Source organism: Canis lupus, chromosome 33, assembly GCF_003254725.2.
Source record: "Canis lupus dingo isolate Sandy chromosome 33, ASM325472v2, whole genome shotgun sequence".
NCBI lineage: Eukaryota > Metazoa > Chordata > Mammalia > Carnivora > Canidae > Canis > Canis lupus.
The window spans coordinates 1,949,206-1,970,445 of record NC_064275.1 but is presented as its reverse complement, the minus strand read 5'-3'; the positions used below and the strand labels follow the sequence as shown (position 1 = coordinate 1,970,445).

Here is a 21,240-nt window from a genome sequence, read left to right as displayed (position 1 = left end):
TTCAAATGATGCCATGATTACTTTATTTATCAGTTGTCCTCTTACTACAAGCTAAGCCATGTTCGAAGTATTTACAAGTATTACCTCGTTAGCTCTCACAAAAACCTATACTATAGAAATTATTATTATTATTATTATAACTTTACTGATGATGAAACTAAGATACAAAGAGGTTCACTAATTTGCCTAATATCACAAACTCAGCAGGTGACTCTGGCACATACACCAGTAAACATTACACAATAGGATCATCTTATCTGGAAAGGAGAAGAAAAGCCACACAGAGAATGAGGTGGGTGAAGAGACACAGAGATATTTGCTGCAATTGTTCACAGAATTTAGCTATGTTTCTCAGCACCCCAGGCAAAATGGGAAATAACCTGATTTACCTAACCTGAAAACACTCACTGAAATCTAAGAAAAATTCATTATTAGGGTCCCTACACAGGGAGGATTTTGAATAACATAGTATATTATGTTTTATAGAGGATTTTTTTTAAAGTGTTCTGAAATTAACTGTTATTTAAGCCAAGAGCAAGACAGTATGTTGAAGGTCCGTGAAGGCAGGTGGATGTGAATTAATGCAGGACCGTTATGGACGTTTTTGCCTCATTTGACACAGTAGGCGTGGCTGGTTAGCAGTCTTTTCAAACTGCAGATAACAAGCCACTAGTGGACCATGAAGTCAACCAAGTGAGTCACAGGCAGTTTTTAAAAAATTAAACAGACATGCGGGGTGCCTGGGTGGCTCCATCAGTTGAGCATCAGCTCTTGACTCTGGCTCAGGTCATAGTCTCAGGGGCCTGAGATCAAGGCCCACGTCGGGCTCCTCACTCAGGGAGCAGTCTGCTGGAGATTCTCTCTCTCCCTCTCCCAGTGTCCCCCCACTCTGCTCTCTCTCAAATAAATAAAAAAATAAAATAAAATAAAAATTATACAGACATATATATACATGTGGAAGAGAGGGGGTACATCTCAAGTTCAAAAATAAGTACAAGCATACCTTGGAGATGCCGTGGGTTTGGTTCTAGACCACTGAAATAAAAACAATAGCACACTAAAGAGTCAAATTTTGTGCGTCCCAGTGCACGCACAAGTTCTGTTTACACTCTACCGTAGGTCCTTAAGTGTGGACCTTAAGTATACTTGTAAACAACAATGTATATGTGTGTGTATATACACACACTGAAATTTTAACTATAAAAAAGAATGAAATATTGCCCTCTGTGATGACATGGTTGGAGCTAGAGAGGATAATGTTAAGCAAAATATGTCGGAGAAAGACAAATTCCGTATTATTTCACTCATATGTGGAATTTAAGAGACAAATGAACAAAGGGGGAAAAAGAGGAAGAGACAAGCCAAGAACCAGACTCTGAACTAAAGAGAACAAACTGCTGGTCAGCAGAGGGGAGGTGGGGGGGTAGCTAGGTGACGGGGATTACGGAGGGCACTTACCACGCTGAGCACGGAGTGATGCAGGACACTGCCGAATCGCCACACTGCACACCCGAAACTAATACAGCGCTGCACACTCACTACACTGGAGTCAAAATAACAGTAAACAAACGTGCATACCTTAAAAATGGCTTTATTGCCAAACGACGTCAGCTATCATTGAGCTTTCAGCCAGTTGCTACCCCTGATCACAGAGAACTATAAGGAGGAGTGAAAACCTTTGAAATATTGAGAGAATCATGAAAATGTGAATCATGAAAATGAGACATGAAGCGAGCAAACAGTGTCGGGAAAATGACACCAACAGACTCAGTCGATACAGGGTTGGCACAAACCTGCAATTTGTTAAACACACACACACACACACACACACACACAGTGAAGTACAATAGAAAGTGTAATAAAAATGTATTGCATAATTAAGATTTTGGTATGTTCATATGTGGATATGTGGGTGTCATCTTATAGATGTGATTCACATTTTTTTCACAAAAGTCCAAATGACCCTCCTGAGTTTCCACTCTTCATCCTCACTATCTGTTATCTCAGCTGGGATCTTGTCAAAGCTTCATAAAAAATTGTATCAGATTGAAGTCGTTAGAAAGCGGAGTGAGGCATTTTGAGTTGTGGACTAAAAGGAGATCCTCATGCTTTAGATTTCAGGCAAAGAAGTAGAAAGGAAGTCTACTTCTTTTTTTTTTTTTTTAATTAAAGAGGCTTTTATTTGTGCTGAGATGGAGGAGCAGCTCATGTCTGCAGACATCGGGGACTGCAGGAAAGTGTGCAAGAGGGACGAGAGTTTTCTCATGAAGCCCGAGATACATTTGATCTACTCGAATGCTCAAGCACCCCCTCCCGACCACAGACCGTGATAGTCCTGGTTTCCTCAGTTGTCCTGCTGACATTGTTAACAGCTTGCCCTTCCACCCTCATAAATGTCCTGGATGGATGACAGACACATCATCTGACCAACCTTCCCATAACAAGGAAAGCGCCCTGGCCTGGAAATATTTGGAGGGATGAACCGAGTACCGAAGATGTCCTATCCTTTTACTCAAATTGATTTCTGCATGCTTCTCTTTCTCCTGGTAAACCCTCTGCGACGTACTTGTCACAGGAAGCTTCATGTTTCCCTATTCAGAAGTGTCAATAAAGACCGGAGAAGTATTTCTCACACCAAAGTTCACTGAAGCCATTCTAAAATAAATAAATAAATTAAATAAATAAAAAAAATACAGGGGCACCTGGGTGACTCAGTCAGTTAAGCATCTGATTCTTGATTTCCGCTCAGGTAATGATCTCAGGGCCATGAGACTGAGCCCCATGTGGGGCTGTGTTCTCAGCGACGAGTCTTCTGGAGTTTCTCTCTCTCTCCCTCTGCCCCTCCTCCCACTCGCTCACACGGGTTCTCTCTCTAAAATAAATCTTCAAAAAAATAAACATAGGCATACTCTGTATTTTTTTTTTTTTAGGCATACTCTGTATTATCTGGAGGGTTAAGGGTTACAATAAGATTCCAGTGCTTAAGGTATTTCTGTTTTCACCAAGGTGAAATGAAGCAGTACTGTTTTAACATCTGTGACCTAACTTCAGCCCCCTAACGGTGTTCCTAACAGGAAAACTTGGGAGATAAAACAGCATCATAGAACACACAAAAATGAAGGGTTTTCTTTAGAAGGAATAGAGAAAATTGGTGCAACAATTGAGAAATCAATTGATGCATGATGGCCAAGACAGGCTGAACCTCAAGCCCTCCACCTTAACGGTTAATACCAGACTCAGATTTCAAGTGGGAACAGTTTCAATTGAACAGTGTCATCCGCATTAATTAATGTTTATTTCAACTGTGTTTTTCAATTTTTAAGATCTTTATAAGGTTTGTTGACTTTAGAATTGTATGAAACTATATGTATACAGAATTTTATACACTGTTCTATTTTATTTTATTTTTTTTACAGTTTTATTTATTTGAGAGAGAGCACGTACAAGTGAGGGGAGGGGAGGGGAGGGGTGGAGGGAGAAGGAGAAGCAGACTCCCGGCTGAGCAGGGAGCCCGACCTGAGGTTCGATCCCAGGAGCCTGAGGCCATAACCCAGTGAACCACCCTGGCGCTACTCTACATTGTTCTATTTTTAAATAAATAATAAAACACTGGAGCCTCAGAAAATATTTTTGCTCTTTCAAAAGCAGGCTTTCATACTTCCAAAGTTTGAGATACATTAGAAGTAAAAAACATCATTCTTTGATTTTCTACGAAAAAGAAATGGAAACAACCAAGCTTCCTGGAATCTTGGCTTTACAGAAATGCCAGTTTAGCAAGATGAATGTCGCTGCCAAGAATATGGACTAACACGGGCAGGTGTCCTCTTCAACCAGGCTCTCCCACCGGCTTCGCCCTTGTGGGACACTTTGACTCTCAGATCTTACTCCTGTACCGATCCACTCCTCCTGGACTATTGTGGCTCACTACGGCCGTTCTATTTGCTCTCTTGACTTTAGTATACAGTATTAGCCCGTTATCCCAATCTCAAGTTTTAGGTCAGAGAACTTTATAAAAGAGAAGAAACTGAACTACATAAAATAACAAGTACGTAAATAAGTAGAACAATGCTCGCAATATTGCAGTGGCTCAAAACATACTTCCTTTAGAGATAATCTATTTTACTTTAAAAATTAGGCAACCAAGATTTAATGTTACAGATAAAGTTAAAGGCAGAAGTAGCTCCAAATCATATTCAACAAAACAACAAAAACAACTCTGGAGCAACTGATAAGTTTATAAAGAATAAGATTTTTCTGTAGTTTCTGCAAGTGCCACTTTAATAATCTATTTTTTGACTGTCCTTGATGTGCTGAAGTACAATTTCTTTTTCTATTTTAAGACATTCTCACCTGCTGTTCTGCCCTTGGATATTCCTTGTAGGTTTGAAGTATCCTCTAGAAGACAATTATGGATTTATCCATTGGCATTCCAACCTTATTATTGAGCCTATTTCATTTTAAAATTTTCCCACACTGTATGCATGCCTAAGCATGCTCATAATATACTGGATTCTCTATTTAATTTACATCTCTCAGTCCAATGCACAAGCTTTTGAAAATGGTTGGACTATTCTTTCAATTCACTATGGAAAAACTAAGTATTGCAGCCTAAAATATGGCCTTTACTGTTTTCAGGTAAGAGTATAAGAAAAAGAGACTATATATTCTTAAAAATATTGGAAAAAAAATCAAGCCTTCTAGTAAGAACTCTAGCTAATTACAGAGTGGGGACACTGGCAAATTATTTAAAGGACATCCCAAACAATAAGTGGGGACACTTCATACACTGTGGTATTGGGTTTCCCTGATGTGAGGATTCAAATTTTGATGAAGTTAACAAGGATGGAATTTGTGTGTGTGTGTGTGTGTGTGTGTGTGTGTGTGAGAGAGAGAGAGAGAGAGAGAGAGAAAGAAAGAAAGAGAGAGATTGAGAAAGATGCAGATCTCAAAGCAAGAGGACCTAGCATGAAATACTAAGGGCTCAGATTTCATCCTATAGGCAACAGGGAGCCATTGAAAAATTTAAAATAAAATTTATTTCTTTATTTGAGAAAGAGAGAGCATGAGGAGGGGTAGAGGGAGACAGAGAGAGACTCTCAAGCAGACTCTTCACTGAGCACAGGGCCTGACATGGGGCTCAATCTCATGACCATGAGATTGCGACTTGAGCCAAAACCAAGAGTTGGACTCTTAACTGACTGTGCTACCCAGGCAACCCCCCTCCCTTTTTTTTAATTTTTTTTTTAGATATTTTATTTATTTATTCATGAGAGTGTGTACATAGAAAGAGAAGCAGAGACACAGGCAGAGGGAGAAGCAGGCTCCCTGCAGGGAGTCGGATGTGGGACTCGATCCCAGGTCCCCAGGATCACGCCCCAGGCTGAAGGTGGCACTAAACTGCTGAGCCACCTGGGCTGCCCACCCCCCTCCCTTTTTAAAGATCATTGAAGAATTTTAAGCAGGGTAATGGTATGATGGGATTTTATTGTAGGAACAGAACTTCAGCAGCAATAGAGAGTGTGGATTGTGAAGTGTGAGGCAGGAGGTAGGAAGATGAATTGGGAAGAAAATTCAATAGCTGAGGTGGCCTTAACTAGGGCAATGCCAATGGTGTTAAGAGAGAATAATAAAAATGGTAAGACTTGGTTATTACCTAGAGGTGAGAGCAAAAGCAAGGAGAGAGAAAAATTGAATATGGCTCCCAGGTTTCCAGATTCTCAGGCCAGATGGATGGTGGTGCTTCTAAATAAAATGAGGAGGAGCATGCATGAGTAAAGATTAGGGACATTCAGTCTGCTGGCCATAGTCTTCTCAAGGAAGTTAGAGGCAGGACCATCTTCTGAGAGAAATGAGGAAGGTGTTGGTTTCTGAGAGAAATGAGGAAGGTGTTGGTATAGGACATCTGTAGACAATAGTGGAAGTTTTGGAAACTCACTAATAGGATTGGAAAAGGAAGCTGGCCAAACAACAGCCAAAGTTATTGATAGTGTAAAAGTCTCAGGGGAGGCCGGGGAACGTGAATCTGTGCTGAACTTAATCTGCACGGGGGTATGAATATGTAGTGAATATGAAGTCTGCACTGCTGTATGGTTTTCTTTTCTCCCAAACAGTGCTCAGCCATCTAGGTATGATGGAGGTGGATGCAGGAGCCACTGGGCTGATCCAGAGGTGCAACTTTAAACGCCAGATGCAGTAGAACCCAAAAGTGGGAGGAGATATGGTTTAAGGCATCAACCATAGGGTTTAGGATAGAAAATGAAAAGAGATGAATGGGCCGAGCGATAAAGGTTTAAAACCTTACAGGTGTCAAGGCGATTGAATTGCAGTTTTAATGAGATTGGGAAGGTAAGAAAGCTGGAGGGACAGAGGTACTGATTTAAATTTTCCTAAGCAGAGAAATCCTAGATCTGCGCTACCCAGTATGGTAGCTTATAGCCACAGGTGGATACTTGTATTTAAATCCATAAAAATATACAGTATGTTCCTCTGTCACACTAGCTACACACTAGGTACCACACGTGGCTACCATGTTGTCCGTATTGCACAGGGCAGGTAAGACACTGCCATCCCGTAGAAAGCTCCATTGCAGAGTGTGCCTGTAGATAACATCAAGTTCGAGGAAATGCCCAAGAATTACTGTAAGATACTGAAGGCAATGGAGATAAGAGCCATTGAGAGAGGGAGGCCAAGAACCGGAAAGGTAGGATATCGAATGGGCTTTCCATAAAGGTGCTGAATTCAGCCTTGACACGCCAGGAGTTCCGACGGAGAAGGTATGAGCTAGACGCAAAGTCCTCAGTGAATGCAGAGGGTGTGACCCAGACAGATGAACACACAAGTGGACGTGCGTCCTGGCAGTGTGTCCTACAACCCTATAGGCCTACTAGTGTCCTTCGCTGTGAAACATGCTTGACTGACTCAATCGAGACCCTACCCCCGAGTGATATTCCAAGTCCTCCTTAACCCTCTCCTGAACCATTCTCCTGGTTCAGTCACCTCTTGTGAAACTCCCTGAACTTGCTTCAGCCAACTCGATGCTGTGGGGCGAGAAAGGAACCTGCTAACTCGTACGGTCAGGTGCACTAGGTGGCTGGAAATCATCTGTCTATGGGCACAGCTATGGCTTCATATAGAAGATTTAACAGAGATGACTGGTGGTAGACTATATGACAAAGCCAATTTTTTTTTAAAGGAAGAACACAGGTAGTTTGTGCATATCTGTCATGTTTATTTGACACATTTGTTATGATTTAAAACCTAAACTGAAGTTTTTTATAATCAAGTCAAGAGGGATACCTATCTGTGGCAACATGGTACAGCCAGTTGGCCATCCAGGGCTATATCATACATGACAATTTCCAGTAGCGTTAGAGCCAGTTGCCACCATCACGTCCTTTTTTCCTTTCTCTTAGAAGTCGGCAGTTATGAACTGCAAGCCCACGCTAATCCATCTGTGCTAACAACAGTTCATGAGTCAGCCCTGGGGCCTTGGTCCTATTTCTCCACCCCTCACCCCGACCATTAATGTAAGGTGATGTAATGCCAGAAGGTGGTTTACTGGTTTTGGAAAGGTTGCTAATACCTTGTGTGTGCGGATGAGTGAACGAAGTCTCTCTCTCCATAGCTTAGTGATTAGAAGCTGGAACGAGCTCAGTCCCCTTTTCTATCACCAATGCTAACCTCTCCTAACTTTGTCCTTTCTTGTTAATAGCTGCAATTGTACTCCTATTTGTTTTTAAGAATAGTTAGAAACTGGGGCCTGTTGCTTATTTTTCAATAGGCTGTATGTTTTTAGTCTCTGTTGATTCTGCTAGGTTGTACAGTTATTTGTGTGTAATAGGCTCTTCCACTGCAATATGCAGCAGAAAATTCCTTCTGACAAGCCATAGCAAGCTTGACTGAGTCGTGACGTATGCCATCCAATAGCTTCCAGTGAGGCAAACCTCCTTTTTCTAAGGCAGCATCTGCTTTTACTCAGTTTCAACGTGACTCTGATCTCACATGATCAGGAAAATTACTTTCTTCATTTGTGAAAAGCTACAGAAAGGTATGGAGTTAATATCTGAGTGAGCTAATTAAATTTTAAAGAGGTATATATGCTTTACCAGGCTTTCTTCCTCCTTAGATTTAGTGAAACCTACTTTTTAAAAATCTGAGCATTGAATTACAGGTCAATGTTTTTAACTTTTTTTTTTTTAATTCTATTGTTTAGTCATTCCCTAAAGAGGATCCCAAATCAATTCTTGTTAAATTTTTATTTTAAATGTCACACAACAAGTAATATTAACACTCTTCTGTTAAGATAGTATTTCTGATTTTTTCCCATTGACTTTGCAGCCTGAAGCCATTCCAAATACTGACATTGCTTTTAATGTTTTCAGGACAGATGCTGTTAGGGCTTTCAGCACACAGTAGTACGTTATCAGCAGACATTAGTTAATTTGTGAACCTTCATCTGAATATCCTTCAGATACTCATGGGATCTGGGTGATATTGTAACTCCAATGTCAGCCTGGAAGGTAACATCAGTAATGGGTACCATCTTTACTCACCCCCCAATGCAGCAATAAGGCAAGGAAAGGGAGATTGTAAACCATTGATTTGAACCACACAAATGGGTTGTGCTGCTATATTTGTCCCCAAAGTCAAATTTACCTAACACATAATACAAGTCGTCCCATTCAATTGCATCAAAGGACTTCTCTGCATCTAATAAAACTGTTGCTATCGGTTCCGATTCTCTTTGTATTCCACAGGAGTTGCATTAGCCTATGCAGATCATCTGATGCTTATCTTCCAGGTATAAAGCCTTCTTGGATGATGGTCTATTAGATTGGGGATTACTTTATTTAGTCATGTAGGAAGTGTTCTGGTTACCTATTATGTTACGCCTACTCACATTGTATACAAGGATATTTTTCACAATATTGCTAAGGGAGTAACATGCAATCTTGAATATGAGGCTATATGGATACATATAATAGGATAAAGGACGGTAGGCTGCCTTGATTTCAAACCACAGATAATATCAAATGCTTTAAAAATTCAGTATAAACCATTTAAATGCATTATATTTATTCATACTGTATTTCTGAAACTCGTGGCTATTCAGTGTGCTGAAGGCAGAGAGAAGTTAATGTGTTGGTAAGCAACCTAAATTCTTACAAAGCTATTTTGAAAGTAACTCAATGCCACAGAAAGTAATATCAATTACCCCTTGCTTTTCAAATGACATTGCAAGGCTGCTCCAAATTTCAATTCTTCAGTTCAGCACCTGCGAAGAAAGGGAAGGCACAGAGCACCTCCATGGGAGATTTCTGGGTACTGCAACCCCAAGAAGTAGTCTAGAACACATTCTGAAATACTGCAGTTTTTTTTACCCCTCAAGGATTGGTTTAACCCTTTGATCCTCTGTGACTAAAGAACTGCCTACAAGTGCAAAGATAACCTAGGATAAGGGAGGGCCAGTTGGTAACCTTGGGGGTTCCTATAATCTGCTTCTTCTGAGGCAGCATAGTATGGGGAGTGGGGCCTGGCCACTGCAGCTAGTTTTAGTCTTGGCTCTACTCTTTACTTACCAGTGTCGCCTGGCAAAGCTACAAACTGCACCGAGCTAGGCTATTCTCATTCACAAAAGGCAGGTATAATACTCCTTAAGCTGTTTTAAAGATCAAAAAAGATAACATATATATATAAAGAACTTAATCAAATATTTAAGGCTCCATAAATGCCAACTGTTTCATTATAATTAATATTAATAATAAAGTAAGTTATATATGCATCTATATTTGCATTTTTCAGTAATCATAGGAACGTCAAATCCAATACTGAGTATTCAGATTAGGCTTCATGGCAGCATGGGGGAAAAATAATGACATTCAGCAAAGTGCACTGGGAAAATTTACTTTGTGATTAACCTACACAGAATAAATACACTTTTAAACCTACAGTATCTGAAGACAAAGTTTTAAACTGAAAAAAAACTAACAAGTACAAACTTAGTAAGTAAATAAATATAATTTCCATTGTCTTTTATATTTTTTGTATGCATCCAGATTATTTCACTGAGTCCAAGAGATCTAGCCTTTTCTTCCCCAGCTATAAGAAACTGCTTATGTATGCTTGCAAATTAAAAAAAAAAAAAAAAAAGGGATCCCTGGGTGGCGCAGCGGTTTAGCGCCTGCCTTTGGCCCAGGGCGCGATCCTGGAGACCCAGGATCGAATCCCATGTCGGGCTCCCGGTGCATGGAGCCTGCTTCTCCCTCTGCCTGTGTCTCTGCCTCTCTCTCTCTCTCTATCACAAATTAAAAAAAAAAAAAGAGTTCAGGAAAAAATAGTCTCTGGTTTAAATACGCAAAATATAGTAAACAAATTCAAAAGGATTCAGCTTCAGCAGAATTTTCTATTTCTACGGTCAGTTCATTCTTTTTTAAGTTAATTTTCAAATAGATAATTACCTTTTGAAGTATACTGCATAATTTTTCTTAATAGTTGGAAAAGTATATTTGGCTCTAAGTGAAGCAATTTCCAGAGAAAACACATGATCCAAACCTGAAGCTAAAACCCTAAGTACATATACAGAAATGTACACAATATTCCCAAGACATAGGTAAACAGGGAGAGGCACTTAGCAAATGGTATTGGGTTTTGGTAACAGTGTAATCCCTGTCATTAGGCATCTCCCCCTTGTGCATTAATACGTGACATCATACTCTCATATAACATTTCATAACAGAGTGAAATAAAAAGCCCCTCCAGATTGCGACTGTAAGATAATCAGATTCTGTAGTGCTCATTATGACTGCAATTATGTAACAAAACTCTCCAAATATAGTTCAGTTATTGCAGTTATTAATCATTCTGGTTTTGTTACAAGTACTTGCTTTATAGCCTGCTGGAAAGACTCCATTATTCTACAAGTTGAATGTCGAAAGTCAAACTTGTGCATGTGAATCTGCTGTTCTAACAGCCTTTCAACATAATTTACCCTTTCAATTTGTATTTGTGAATACAAAAAAAGGAGAAATAAAGCTGGTGTCAATAGAGTCACTGACCTTTGCAGTAAACAGAAGATAATCCTTAGTGGAAAACAACATGGCAAGTAGGACACCTATTTTCTAGAACTAGAAATAGTGCCGCTTAAGAAGTTAGTCTAAGAATACTGATCGGTTCTTAAGGAAAAAGGTTGCGGGGGCGGGGGTGAGGTCTGAAAGAAATCTGTATATTTGATGAGATAAATTATAAAAGGAACAGCCAAATGTGCATTTTTAAAGGTTCAAAGCACCAACATCATAAATTGAATGTATTCCTAAACATTATGCATAAAACCATATAATCTGATTAATTTAACTGCAAAATGCCAACCAAAAGACAGCAGATTTATTATACAGAACAAACACCATCTGCAACACCTGAAACCAGTGCCACAGATACATTTTTAGGAAAAAAATACACCTGGAAAATTCTTAAGCCTAGGTTATGAGATGCCAAGTATTAAATAAATAAGATTCCAAACAGTCCCAGGGAAAATAACTTCATAATTATTTAAACGTTAACACATAGCCTAGAAAAATAAATATAATAATGCACTGACATGGCTTACGAAATATTTATGACCAATTTTACAGTCTATGATTTCTTCAATTTGGCTATATACATTGGGCCCCAGGCTTTCCCCTTATCTGGAATCACCAGGAGTCCACATTCCTGGCCAGTGGGAGCAAACGTGAAGTCTCGGGAGCAAGTCCTTGCCATTTCCTTAATGTCCACAGGTATGATGTTACTGTAGGAGTTTAAAATTTCACTGATGACATCTTGATTTTCTGCCTTGGAAAGTGTGCATGTAGAGTACACAAGTAACCCTCCAGGGCGTAAGGCCTTGATTGCAGACCTGTGTGTGATCAGGAAAATGGAGAAGTCTGGTTAGATGCAGGAAAAGGACACTATGAGGTTAGAGAGCAAGGAAGTTTATACTTGACACTAACCATACCGTGACTTGGACTGTAAGAACTCTGGGTGGTTTCTAACTCTGGGTGGTTTCTAGCTTTACAACTATTTCTTTCTAATGGATCCTTGGGTGACTCAAAAATGATAATCAGGTCAATCAACATGGGAAAAACAGAGAATGTGTTTGCTGGTTCTTTGTTTTGTTTTTTAAGGGTAAGAGGATAGAGGAAGACCATGATTAATGGGTTTGTCTTTGAATATACTGAGTGGTACTAATGAGTAGGTGAGAGAGAAAACATCAGAACTTCTTCAGGAACGGAGTTAGGATTTGGTGAGGGCTGAAGTCATCAGAGTAAGTAGGATTTCCCAGGAAATGAGCAAGAAAGTAAGTATTAAAGACAGACACTAAGCCAATACCTGTATTTAAAGGAAGATAAAACTTAGAAAGGAAATAAAAACGGTTTCACCTGATTAAAGTGTAGCTTTGGGAAAAGACTGGAAAAAAAGGTTTTTTTGTTTCTTGGTTTGGTTTCTTTGGGGTTTTTTTAGAGGAAAACTTGAATATATTTGTAAATGCAGATCCAGGAAAACAGTCCTAGGGCTTCACACAGCAAATGTAGGAGTTGGCTTCAGAGGAGATGGGGCTCCAGCCCTTCATCTGAAACACATGGGGGCATGAACAGGGAACCAGGATGTTTTAAGGTAAAGAAAAGTTCAAGGTAGAAAGCCTTGACAATAAGAGTAGATGGATGGCAGGAAGGTAATCTACCAAGAGAAAACTAGAGAAGTTGTAGTCCTGCTGCCGGGTGATCAACTCCAAGCAATCACTACTGGATTTAAGTGTACGAACAGCCCCATGTCTCACATCTGTATTTTGACAACCTGGAGAACGTGACAATAACGGAAGTTTACAGTGAAGATCCACACCATCAAAGTAAGTTCAGATTCAGTTCCCTGTGTTCAATTATTTACAAGACCGAAGACTCTTAATTCAAGACAAGCAAACTGATGACTAAGTTTTCTTTCCTCAAACTTCCTTAGACACCCTGAACATAAGGTAAAAAAAAAAAAAAAAAAAAAAAATGTTTGTGAAACATGATGTGCAGGTGAAGCAGCAACAGCAGGCGAAGAGAGTAGAGCAGGTCCGGACAACAGCCACAGGGGGCATAATGGACCCGGGGGCCCACAGAGTCCGGGGCCTGGAAAGGTCAGATGTCTTGTGATAAGAACAAAGACTGACAACAAGGGTACTGTTCAGAGCACGTATGAGAAACCATGGACCCCACACTCCCATTTACAGCAGCCAGGTAAAAAGTTGGGAGGTTTTTATCCCTGTAAGTCGAATAAAGTATTTGAGAGACTTAAAGCGGCCAGCGTTGGTGTTTGCCCCTGAAACCAAAGACCTCCACGCTCTTCCTTGAAGGGGGCATCGAAGTAACTGCCATCTCATCAAGTGACATCAGTAGGAGAAAGGATCCCACCCCTAAAATAAACCTAGTCTTTTATTGTCCCATTTGAAAAAGATGATTGCCAGGTAATTCTGGGTGAGTAATGCTTAAGCCATGTGAAGAGCAAGAGCAAAATTTTAAGAATGGCCTAGGAAGAAACCGAAAATTCAGAAGACAAGAGGCATAGTAAGAAAGACTGACAAATGTGTAGCACCCCTAGAACAATGACAGAAGGCCATGGGGCAGGACCAAGCAGAGGGCTCTAGGGCTGGACATACGTCTATCAAAATAGGGAGTGTTTCGTAGAAGTGTTTAGAAGCTAAGGTTGAAGAAATATTCCAAAATAGTAGAACAGATTGAAGATGAGACAAGTAGGATCAATCAAGTAGGTCCAGATTTTAATTAGTGGGAGTACTGGAAAGGTGAGACAGAGAACTGGAAGTGGAGGACACGAAATCCATGAAATAAGAGAATTTTCCAGAGATCAAAGGAGTGTTCAAGATGAAAGAACTCCTCAGGGTCTAGAACACTTGGTATCACGTAGATACTAAAATACGACAACACTGCTTGCCTTCAGGAAGCTAACATTCTAGCTGGGGAGACAGAGCATAAAACACAATATTTTTCTTTTTATAAAGGCAGCTTGCCTTTTTTTTTTAAAGATTTTATTTACTTATTTATTCATGAAAGACACACAGAGAGAAAGGCACAGACATACGCAGAGGGAGAAGCAGGCTCCAGGCAGGGAGCCCGACGTGGGACTCAATCCTGAAACGGCGGATCACGCCGAGCCAGGGGCAGGTACTCAACCGCTGAGCCACCCAGGTGTCCCCAAAAATAGTAATACTGACAGTAATTCTGTCATGAGCTAAATTGTGTCTCCTCCCCACCCCCAAATTCATTTGCTGAAGACTTAGCCCCCAGTATTTCAGAATCCAACTGTATTGCGAAATAGTATCCGTAAGGTTATTAAGCCAAAATGAGGTGGGCGCTACCCCAACACAACTGGTGCTCTCCCAGGAGAGGCACCAGGGGAGCATGTGAAGACTCAGGGACAGGACGCAGGTCAGCCACCAGTCCTGCTCCCCGGGGCCTCCGCCTCTGACTGTGATCCTGCAGACCTGAGAAAGGAAACTCCCCCGGCCTAGGCTTTGCCGTCTACAGGAGTCTGCGGGAGCCCTGGAAACGGACACAGGGGCATGCACACAAAGGACAACTTGGCATATGTGACCACACACACACACACACACACACTATATGTATGTACGTGTGCTGGTGTATTTTTCCTCACCAGGCAATCCTCCAATTCTCTGAAAACACTGGCCGCCTGTGTAACGATTTAACTCCGTTCTCACCTATTCCCCTGAAGTTAGTGTCAGATCCCAAAGGTGAAGGGCTAAGCCCTACAAAGCTGCCCTTCAGATGCCAACGGGGGATCGAGGCCTCCAGTACTTCTGACCGATCTGCCATAAGTTAAGGGTACCCACAAGCCCCATCCTTGGGTTCAACAATTTGCTATATGGCTCTCAGAACTCAGGAAAAGGGTTTACTTACTAAATTAGTGATTTATTATAAAAAGATACAATTAAGGAACAGACAGAGGGAATACATAAAGCAAAGTATGGGAAAAGGGGTACAGACTTGCACATGGTTGGTTCCCCTGACATCCTTAGAGGCTTTCCAAAGCCACTTCATTAACATAAAATAAAGTGTGGTCGAAAAAAGCCTGTTATCAATAACAAAAGTTGCTCCTTTCATATTAACAAAAACCAAATTTTATAACAAAAGGCGTTCTAATCCCTCTTATCACTTAGGAAATTACAAGGGTTTTAGGAGCTCTGGCTTGGATCCGGGGCAAAGACCAAATATAATTTTACAATATCATAGTTTAAATATTTATTTACTAATAGTTTAGCGAAGAAAATAAATCAAGATAACAGGACTAGGGACGCCTGGGGGGCTCTGTGTTTGAGCATCTGCCTTCGGCTCAGGACATGAGCCCAGTCCCAGATCAAGTCCCGCATTGGGATCCCCGCAGGGAGCCTGCTTCTCTCTCTGCCTGTGTCTCTGCCTCTCTCTGTGTCTCTCATGAATAAATAATTAAAATCTTAAAAAGAGAGAGAGAGGGGATCCCTGGGTGGCGCAGCGGTTTGGCGCTTGCCTTTGGCCCAGGGCACGATCCTGGAGACCCGGGGTCGAATCCCACGTCGGGCTCCCGGTGCATGGAGCCTGCTTCTCCCTCTCCTATGTCTCCGCCTCTCTCTCTCTCTCTGTGACTATCATAAATAAATAAAAAATTAAAAAAAAAAAAAAAAGAGAGAGAGAGAGAACAGGATTAGAAGAGCTCAGATGGTGGGGCAGGGGGTGGATCACAATTTTACACAGGGTAGTTAGACCAACATGACAATTCAGGACAAGACATCTGAACAAACCTGAGGAGCTAATAAGGAAGTAGCCCTGCAGATATCTGAGGGAAGAGCATTCCACACAAAAGGAACAGCCAGTGCAAAGGCCCCGAGGCATGTTCAAGAAGAGAAGATCCAGTGTGGCTGCAGCAAGGTGAGCATGGGGGCAGCAGAATGACATCAGAGTTAGGGGGGGGGGGTACGAGGTCTTATATTTACACTGAAAACTTCAGTCTTATGAATGAAATGAATGAAAACGACTGCATACTTAGATGCATTACTATCAAACTTTGTACCTTCAAGAACAAAAGACGCTAAAGCCTTCAGAAAGGAGAATGGGTCTGAGAAACAGACAGGAATCAATGGCATAGCTCACTCAAAATGTTGGGAAAAAAGCAATTTAAGGTGGGTGCTATTTACTGTCAAATTGTCAAATAAATATATAGGAGAAATACAGAAACTCTCCCATATCCGAGGACTCAGAAGTGTTACCTCTAGCAAAATGAGGAGGTCAATCAAGAAAGGGGAGAAATGGGATACTGAAAGTGGTCAGTATCGCAGGAAGGCAGTGGTGGGAGTGAGACGTGAACCTTCATGGGTTCACATTTGTGGACAGCCTGCGGGGGGAGTGTAAGGGACCCCAAAGCTGGCCACACGTCACACTACGGCAAAGGGTACTGGGGGATGTGAGCAAGGCACGGGACACAGGAGCACTATGCTGGGCCCTCTGGTACGCCCGGTGTAATCCCCCGGGGCCTTACAAGCTCAACAGGGAGACACGAGAATCCGAGAAACAGGCGGTGACACAAGCTAAAGCAAGAGTGACAGGATCGCTGGTCACAGGCCGCAGCCGAGGAAGGAGCCACTTGTGGAAGCCGGAGGACATAAGGAAACAAGCCTCCCTCTGGGTCCCTCCACAAAGCATGGGGCTTAAATCACAGACACTTTTACTCCTCACAGCTCTGAAGGCTTAAGTCCAACATCAAGGAACCAGCAGAGTTGGTGTGTGCTCCCCAGTCAGTGAGGGGTCAGGGAGCTCACTGGGTCCCTTCGCGAGGGCTCCGTCCTCATAATCTCACCACCCCCAAAGGCCCCCACCTAAAACCACCACTTTTGCAATTAGGATTTTAATATACACATTTTGGGAGGACACAAACATCCGGTCCACGGCACCCACCTGGACCAGAGTGAGCGGCAGCTCTTCCAGGACCTTGATCTCGAACTCAGAACCTTCCAGGACCTTGATCTTGAACTCAGAACCTCAGAAGTGCGACATAATAAACATGCACTACTTTAGGGCACCAACTGTTGTAATCTGTTGTAGCAACAACAGGAAATTAATACATACCACGTGATAGCTTTTTAATTTTTTTTTATAGCTAACATACTAAGGCATCAAAAGATTTTGCTAAAATTGTGTAAGTTACAGCTACACTCGGTTTGGATCATTTTCTGACTATAGCAATAGGTGTAAGATTTTCCTTAAAAAGCTGAGATTAGGGGATCCCTGGGTGGCTCAGCGGTTTGGCGCCCAACTTTGGCCCAGGGCGCGATCCTGGAGTCCCGGGATCAGGTCCTGCGTCCGGCTCCTGGCGTGGAGCCTGCTTCTCCCTCCTCCTGTGTCTTTGCCTCTCTCTCTCTCTATGTCTATCATATATAAATAAATAAATCTTTAAAAAAAAAAAAAAGAGCTGAGATTACCGTGTAGGGGCATCTATACAGTTCAAATCCAGGTTTTTTTAAACTCCTGCTAAAAGGACTTATTTTGCTCCTACTTCCACAATTAGCAAAGCCAATGCCTAACCAAATAAGCATGATTCCCTCCTATTACAGTTACACAGAAGTACACAGAAGCCTCATCATTTACAAACAATACGTTCCTGGCTTGATGGAAATTTAAATTAATTTCTACAATGTTGGCTAATTCTCCTGGTTTGTTTTCATTCCAACATTCATGATTTATGTTTCCAAAATTAGGTTCGTATAACTTAACTGGTCACATTAGTTTCTAAACAAGAAGACTCTGCTTAGCCACACCAAAGCTTTTTTACAAATTACATTAATCTCAACATCCCAGGGCAAAATGTTAGGAATTCCTGTCAAATGGTTATTGCTGTTGAGCTGCTGCTGATTGTTGTTTAAACACCATTTTTTGTCCTCGTGCTTGGAGTAGTTATAGATTTCAAAAATACCATGATTTTGTATTCAAAGCTCAAGGAAAACAGGCAATGTAGGGAAAAGAAGGAAAAAAAAAAAAAAAAACCAAAACACTCCCAGGGTTCAAACAGCCAAGAATTACTAGAAAGTATTAAGGTATCTTTATAATTAGTTCTATCAATACAGATCATGGTTTCTTCACCTTTGACACATAAATGGCAATGGGTACTTAATTTTAGATCAGGCTAGAGTAATTTAACTATTCTATAACCAGATTAACTCAATGATTAAAAAATCAATACTTCTGGTATTGGTGTTCCAATAAATTAAAATATAATTTAGTATGTGTTTTCCAAAAGACTAAGTGAAAATTAACACATTTCTAAAATACAAGTACGTCAACATGCACCACTTTGCCGACGACAGTAGCGTCTAGGGTAAGGCATCATGCATACTTTGAAACAACCAATGAGAACCAATAATCATGACTTCCTCCAAATCATAAAAAGACTGTGCACTTTTAGAACAGTTAGGAGGGTGTGAGAAGGGTGTGATGCTTCAGGAAGAAATGATTACAGTCAGAATAGAAGAAATTCCGGCGGGGGGGCGGGGGGGGCGGGGGGGGGGGACACCACCCTGGAAGTCAGGAAGGCTTGAAGCGTACAAGTGAAGTGTCGACGTGTGGTCATGACCATATGAAACCTGCGTCAGGCCTAGGGAAGCAAAACAAGTCGCGCTGGGTCCGGGGTCCGGGGTCCGGCGTCCGGGGTCGGGCGGAGGGCCAGACGGGTCCTCTCCTCTCCACGCTCGTGTGAATTTCTGCACTGCGCAAAGTTCCTTTTTTGTCTTTTTAAATAGTAGGAAAGAAAACTAAAGGCGTAAGCAGCAGCCCCGGCGCGCGTCCCCGCGGTGTCCCGGCTGCGGCGGGCCGTGCCCTCCAGGGGCTCCCGGGCTCCCGGGCGGGGCCGCGGCGCGACTCTGGCCACAGCGGGGGAGGCGGAGGCCGCAGCGTAGCTACCCGGGGCCCCGCAGGAGCCCGCTTCTCCCGCGCCCCGCTGGGTCCCCGCCACTCTCTCTGGGTCCCTCAGGGATAAATAAAATCCTAAGAAAAAATAAAACAAAACAAAACAGACGCCCGCGAGACGGCGGCAGAGTTTTGTGACCGTCGGGGCTGGCGGACGGCGGCGGCAGCAGGAGGGCAGGGCTCTGCGGGAGGGCGGCCGGGCTGACCCCACCGCTTCCCAGCCCCTCCGCCTCCGCCCTGCCGGTGGCCGGTGGCCGGTGGCCGGTGGCCGGCGGTCGGGCTTCAGGCTTCAGGAAGGAGACGGGGCCTCACCCCGCGGCGGGGCAGCGCCCGGGCGGCGGGTGGCGCCTCCGACATCTCCCCGGTCTCCCGGGTCTCCCCGGGTCGCTGGCCGCCTTGCACGGGGCCGTGGAACAGGCTGAAACGCACTCTGGGCTTGAACCACCTGGTTAACGAGGCAGCTAAAAACAAAATAAAACCTACTCTAAAAAAAGACACCATGAAATAGAATAAAAGGTGAAACTGAATTGTCCCATCTTCTAACAGAAAGCCCCGGTTGATGTTGGGCAGGTCACAGAGCACACCTGAATGATGGTTCGGGTCTACTATCTCGTACGGGCCTCTCCGAAATCCAAAAGCTCTGCAAGCTACAGTTTTGTTCTTTTTCTCCTCAAGTTTATGGCAGACCCATTTGGCCTCAAAATCTGACCTAAATTGATGTGAGGCTATTTATGGTTAAGACTTAGGCCATGTGATGTACTATTCAGAGGCTCTGCTGAAAGCATATTAATGTTTGATGACAGGGTGGCTGCCTCAAACCTTACTGGGGGAAATGGGTGACGTATTATACCAAATATCTACTACATGACCTTTTTAAAATCCAAAAAACTCAGAATTTGGACACCTATCTGGCCTCAAAGATTTTGGATAAGATTTTTGACTTGTAATTTAGATTCAAATGAGTTACGATGCAAAGCTACATAAAATATCTTCTGTCTCATTTCTACATGATAAACCAGCCACAGAGCTGACTGATGAAAGCTTAATTTAATTACTTTTGAAAGTAAACCTTTAAATCTTAACTTTAAAAAGCACCAGATAGGTAAATCTGGAGTCTATTTGCAGGAATCTGTCAGTGTTTTCCTACTCTAATATAGAGTAAGCAAAAACACTGAACTGTTGTGCGTCCTCTCAAGATACCAAGGGTTCCTCTTCCCCCCCAAAAGTGTTTTGATCTGTATGTTGGCATTTTTAATTGTATTTATTTTCTATTTTTTAAAGAACACGTTGTACAATCAACAATAAAGCTCTTTTTTCAGTTAGTCATTTTGTTCAGTGCTTTTCACTGAATTTCTCCATCCTTGAAAGATCTGCTTAAAGAAAAATAGAGAATTAAGCCCCAAGAACCATTTAAGGTACTGGCTTAGAAATAAGATGAGAAGATGGTGCGTTCCCAGCACAAGAAGGGAGACCAACAAGGTGGTCCACAAGGTGGACCAAGGTGGTTTCCAGACTGGTCCACATAGTCTTCAAGAAGTAAAGTATGATGGCCGAGGAGGAAAAAAAAAAAGATTACCTGACCTTCATAACTTGAAGAAAAATAGTATTATTACCTTAATGAAAACATAAGTTCAATGACCTTAAGACACTAAAAAAAGAAAAAAAAAAAAAAACTAAAACATCTTGGACAGTTCCAAAGTGAAGGTATTTCAAACTTTACCGAAACTGAAAACATGATGCAGGGTGCTCTGTCATTCCTAAGGTAAATCTCCAAATCTCAGAAAATGTCATTTAAATAGCTACTAAAACAACCTAATATATTTTTAAAATATTAAGTTCCATTTTTCTGGCCATTCTTCTGGTCTTTGATTAGAAATCTGGCATTCGGTTGAGAGGGTCAGTGTTAATTAGATCACTAAATTTAACTGTTTTCTGCATTTAAAAAAGACTGAACCAAACTGCAGAAGAAAACCATCAGCACAGCAATACTGCCATCTTTTGACCGAAACAGAAAAGTGATCCTTTCCCCCTTTAATTCCTCATGACGGGATACCAGGAGATAACATCTTCCTGTGTTTCCCTTGCAACATGTCTGAAGTGACAGTCACTGTCCCTCCTTCAACAATTTTCTGGTGTAGAAGCAAAGCGATCACTGATGTCTGTATATTTTGAAAACTTAGGATTACGGCGAAGCATTACCACGATTAATGTATTTATTTTTCATCTTTCCTCAAGTCCCTTCTATCAGCATTAAAGTATT

The 21,240-nt window shown here is 41.9% G+C and overlaps 1 protein-coding gene across 2 annotated transcripts in view; it reads right to left on the bottom strand.

The window, feature by feature from the left end:
- Positions 1-8,347: 8,347 nt before the first annotated feature.
- NSUN3 (NOP2/Sun RNA methyltransferase 3) overlaps positions 8,348-21,240 on the bottom strand; it is a 55,040-nt gene continuing 42,147 nt past the window's right edge. For both annotated transcript variants that reach the window (XM_025417669.3, XM_025417683.3), the window contains one exon: positions 8,348-11,890. In XM_025417669.3, coding sequence (XP_025273454.1) covers positions 11,629-11,890 — 262 coding nt within the window. In that variant the 3' untranslated portion in view covers positions 8,348-11,628. The remainder of the gene's footprint in view (positions 11,891-21,240) is intronic.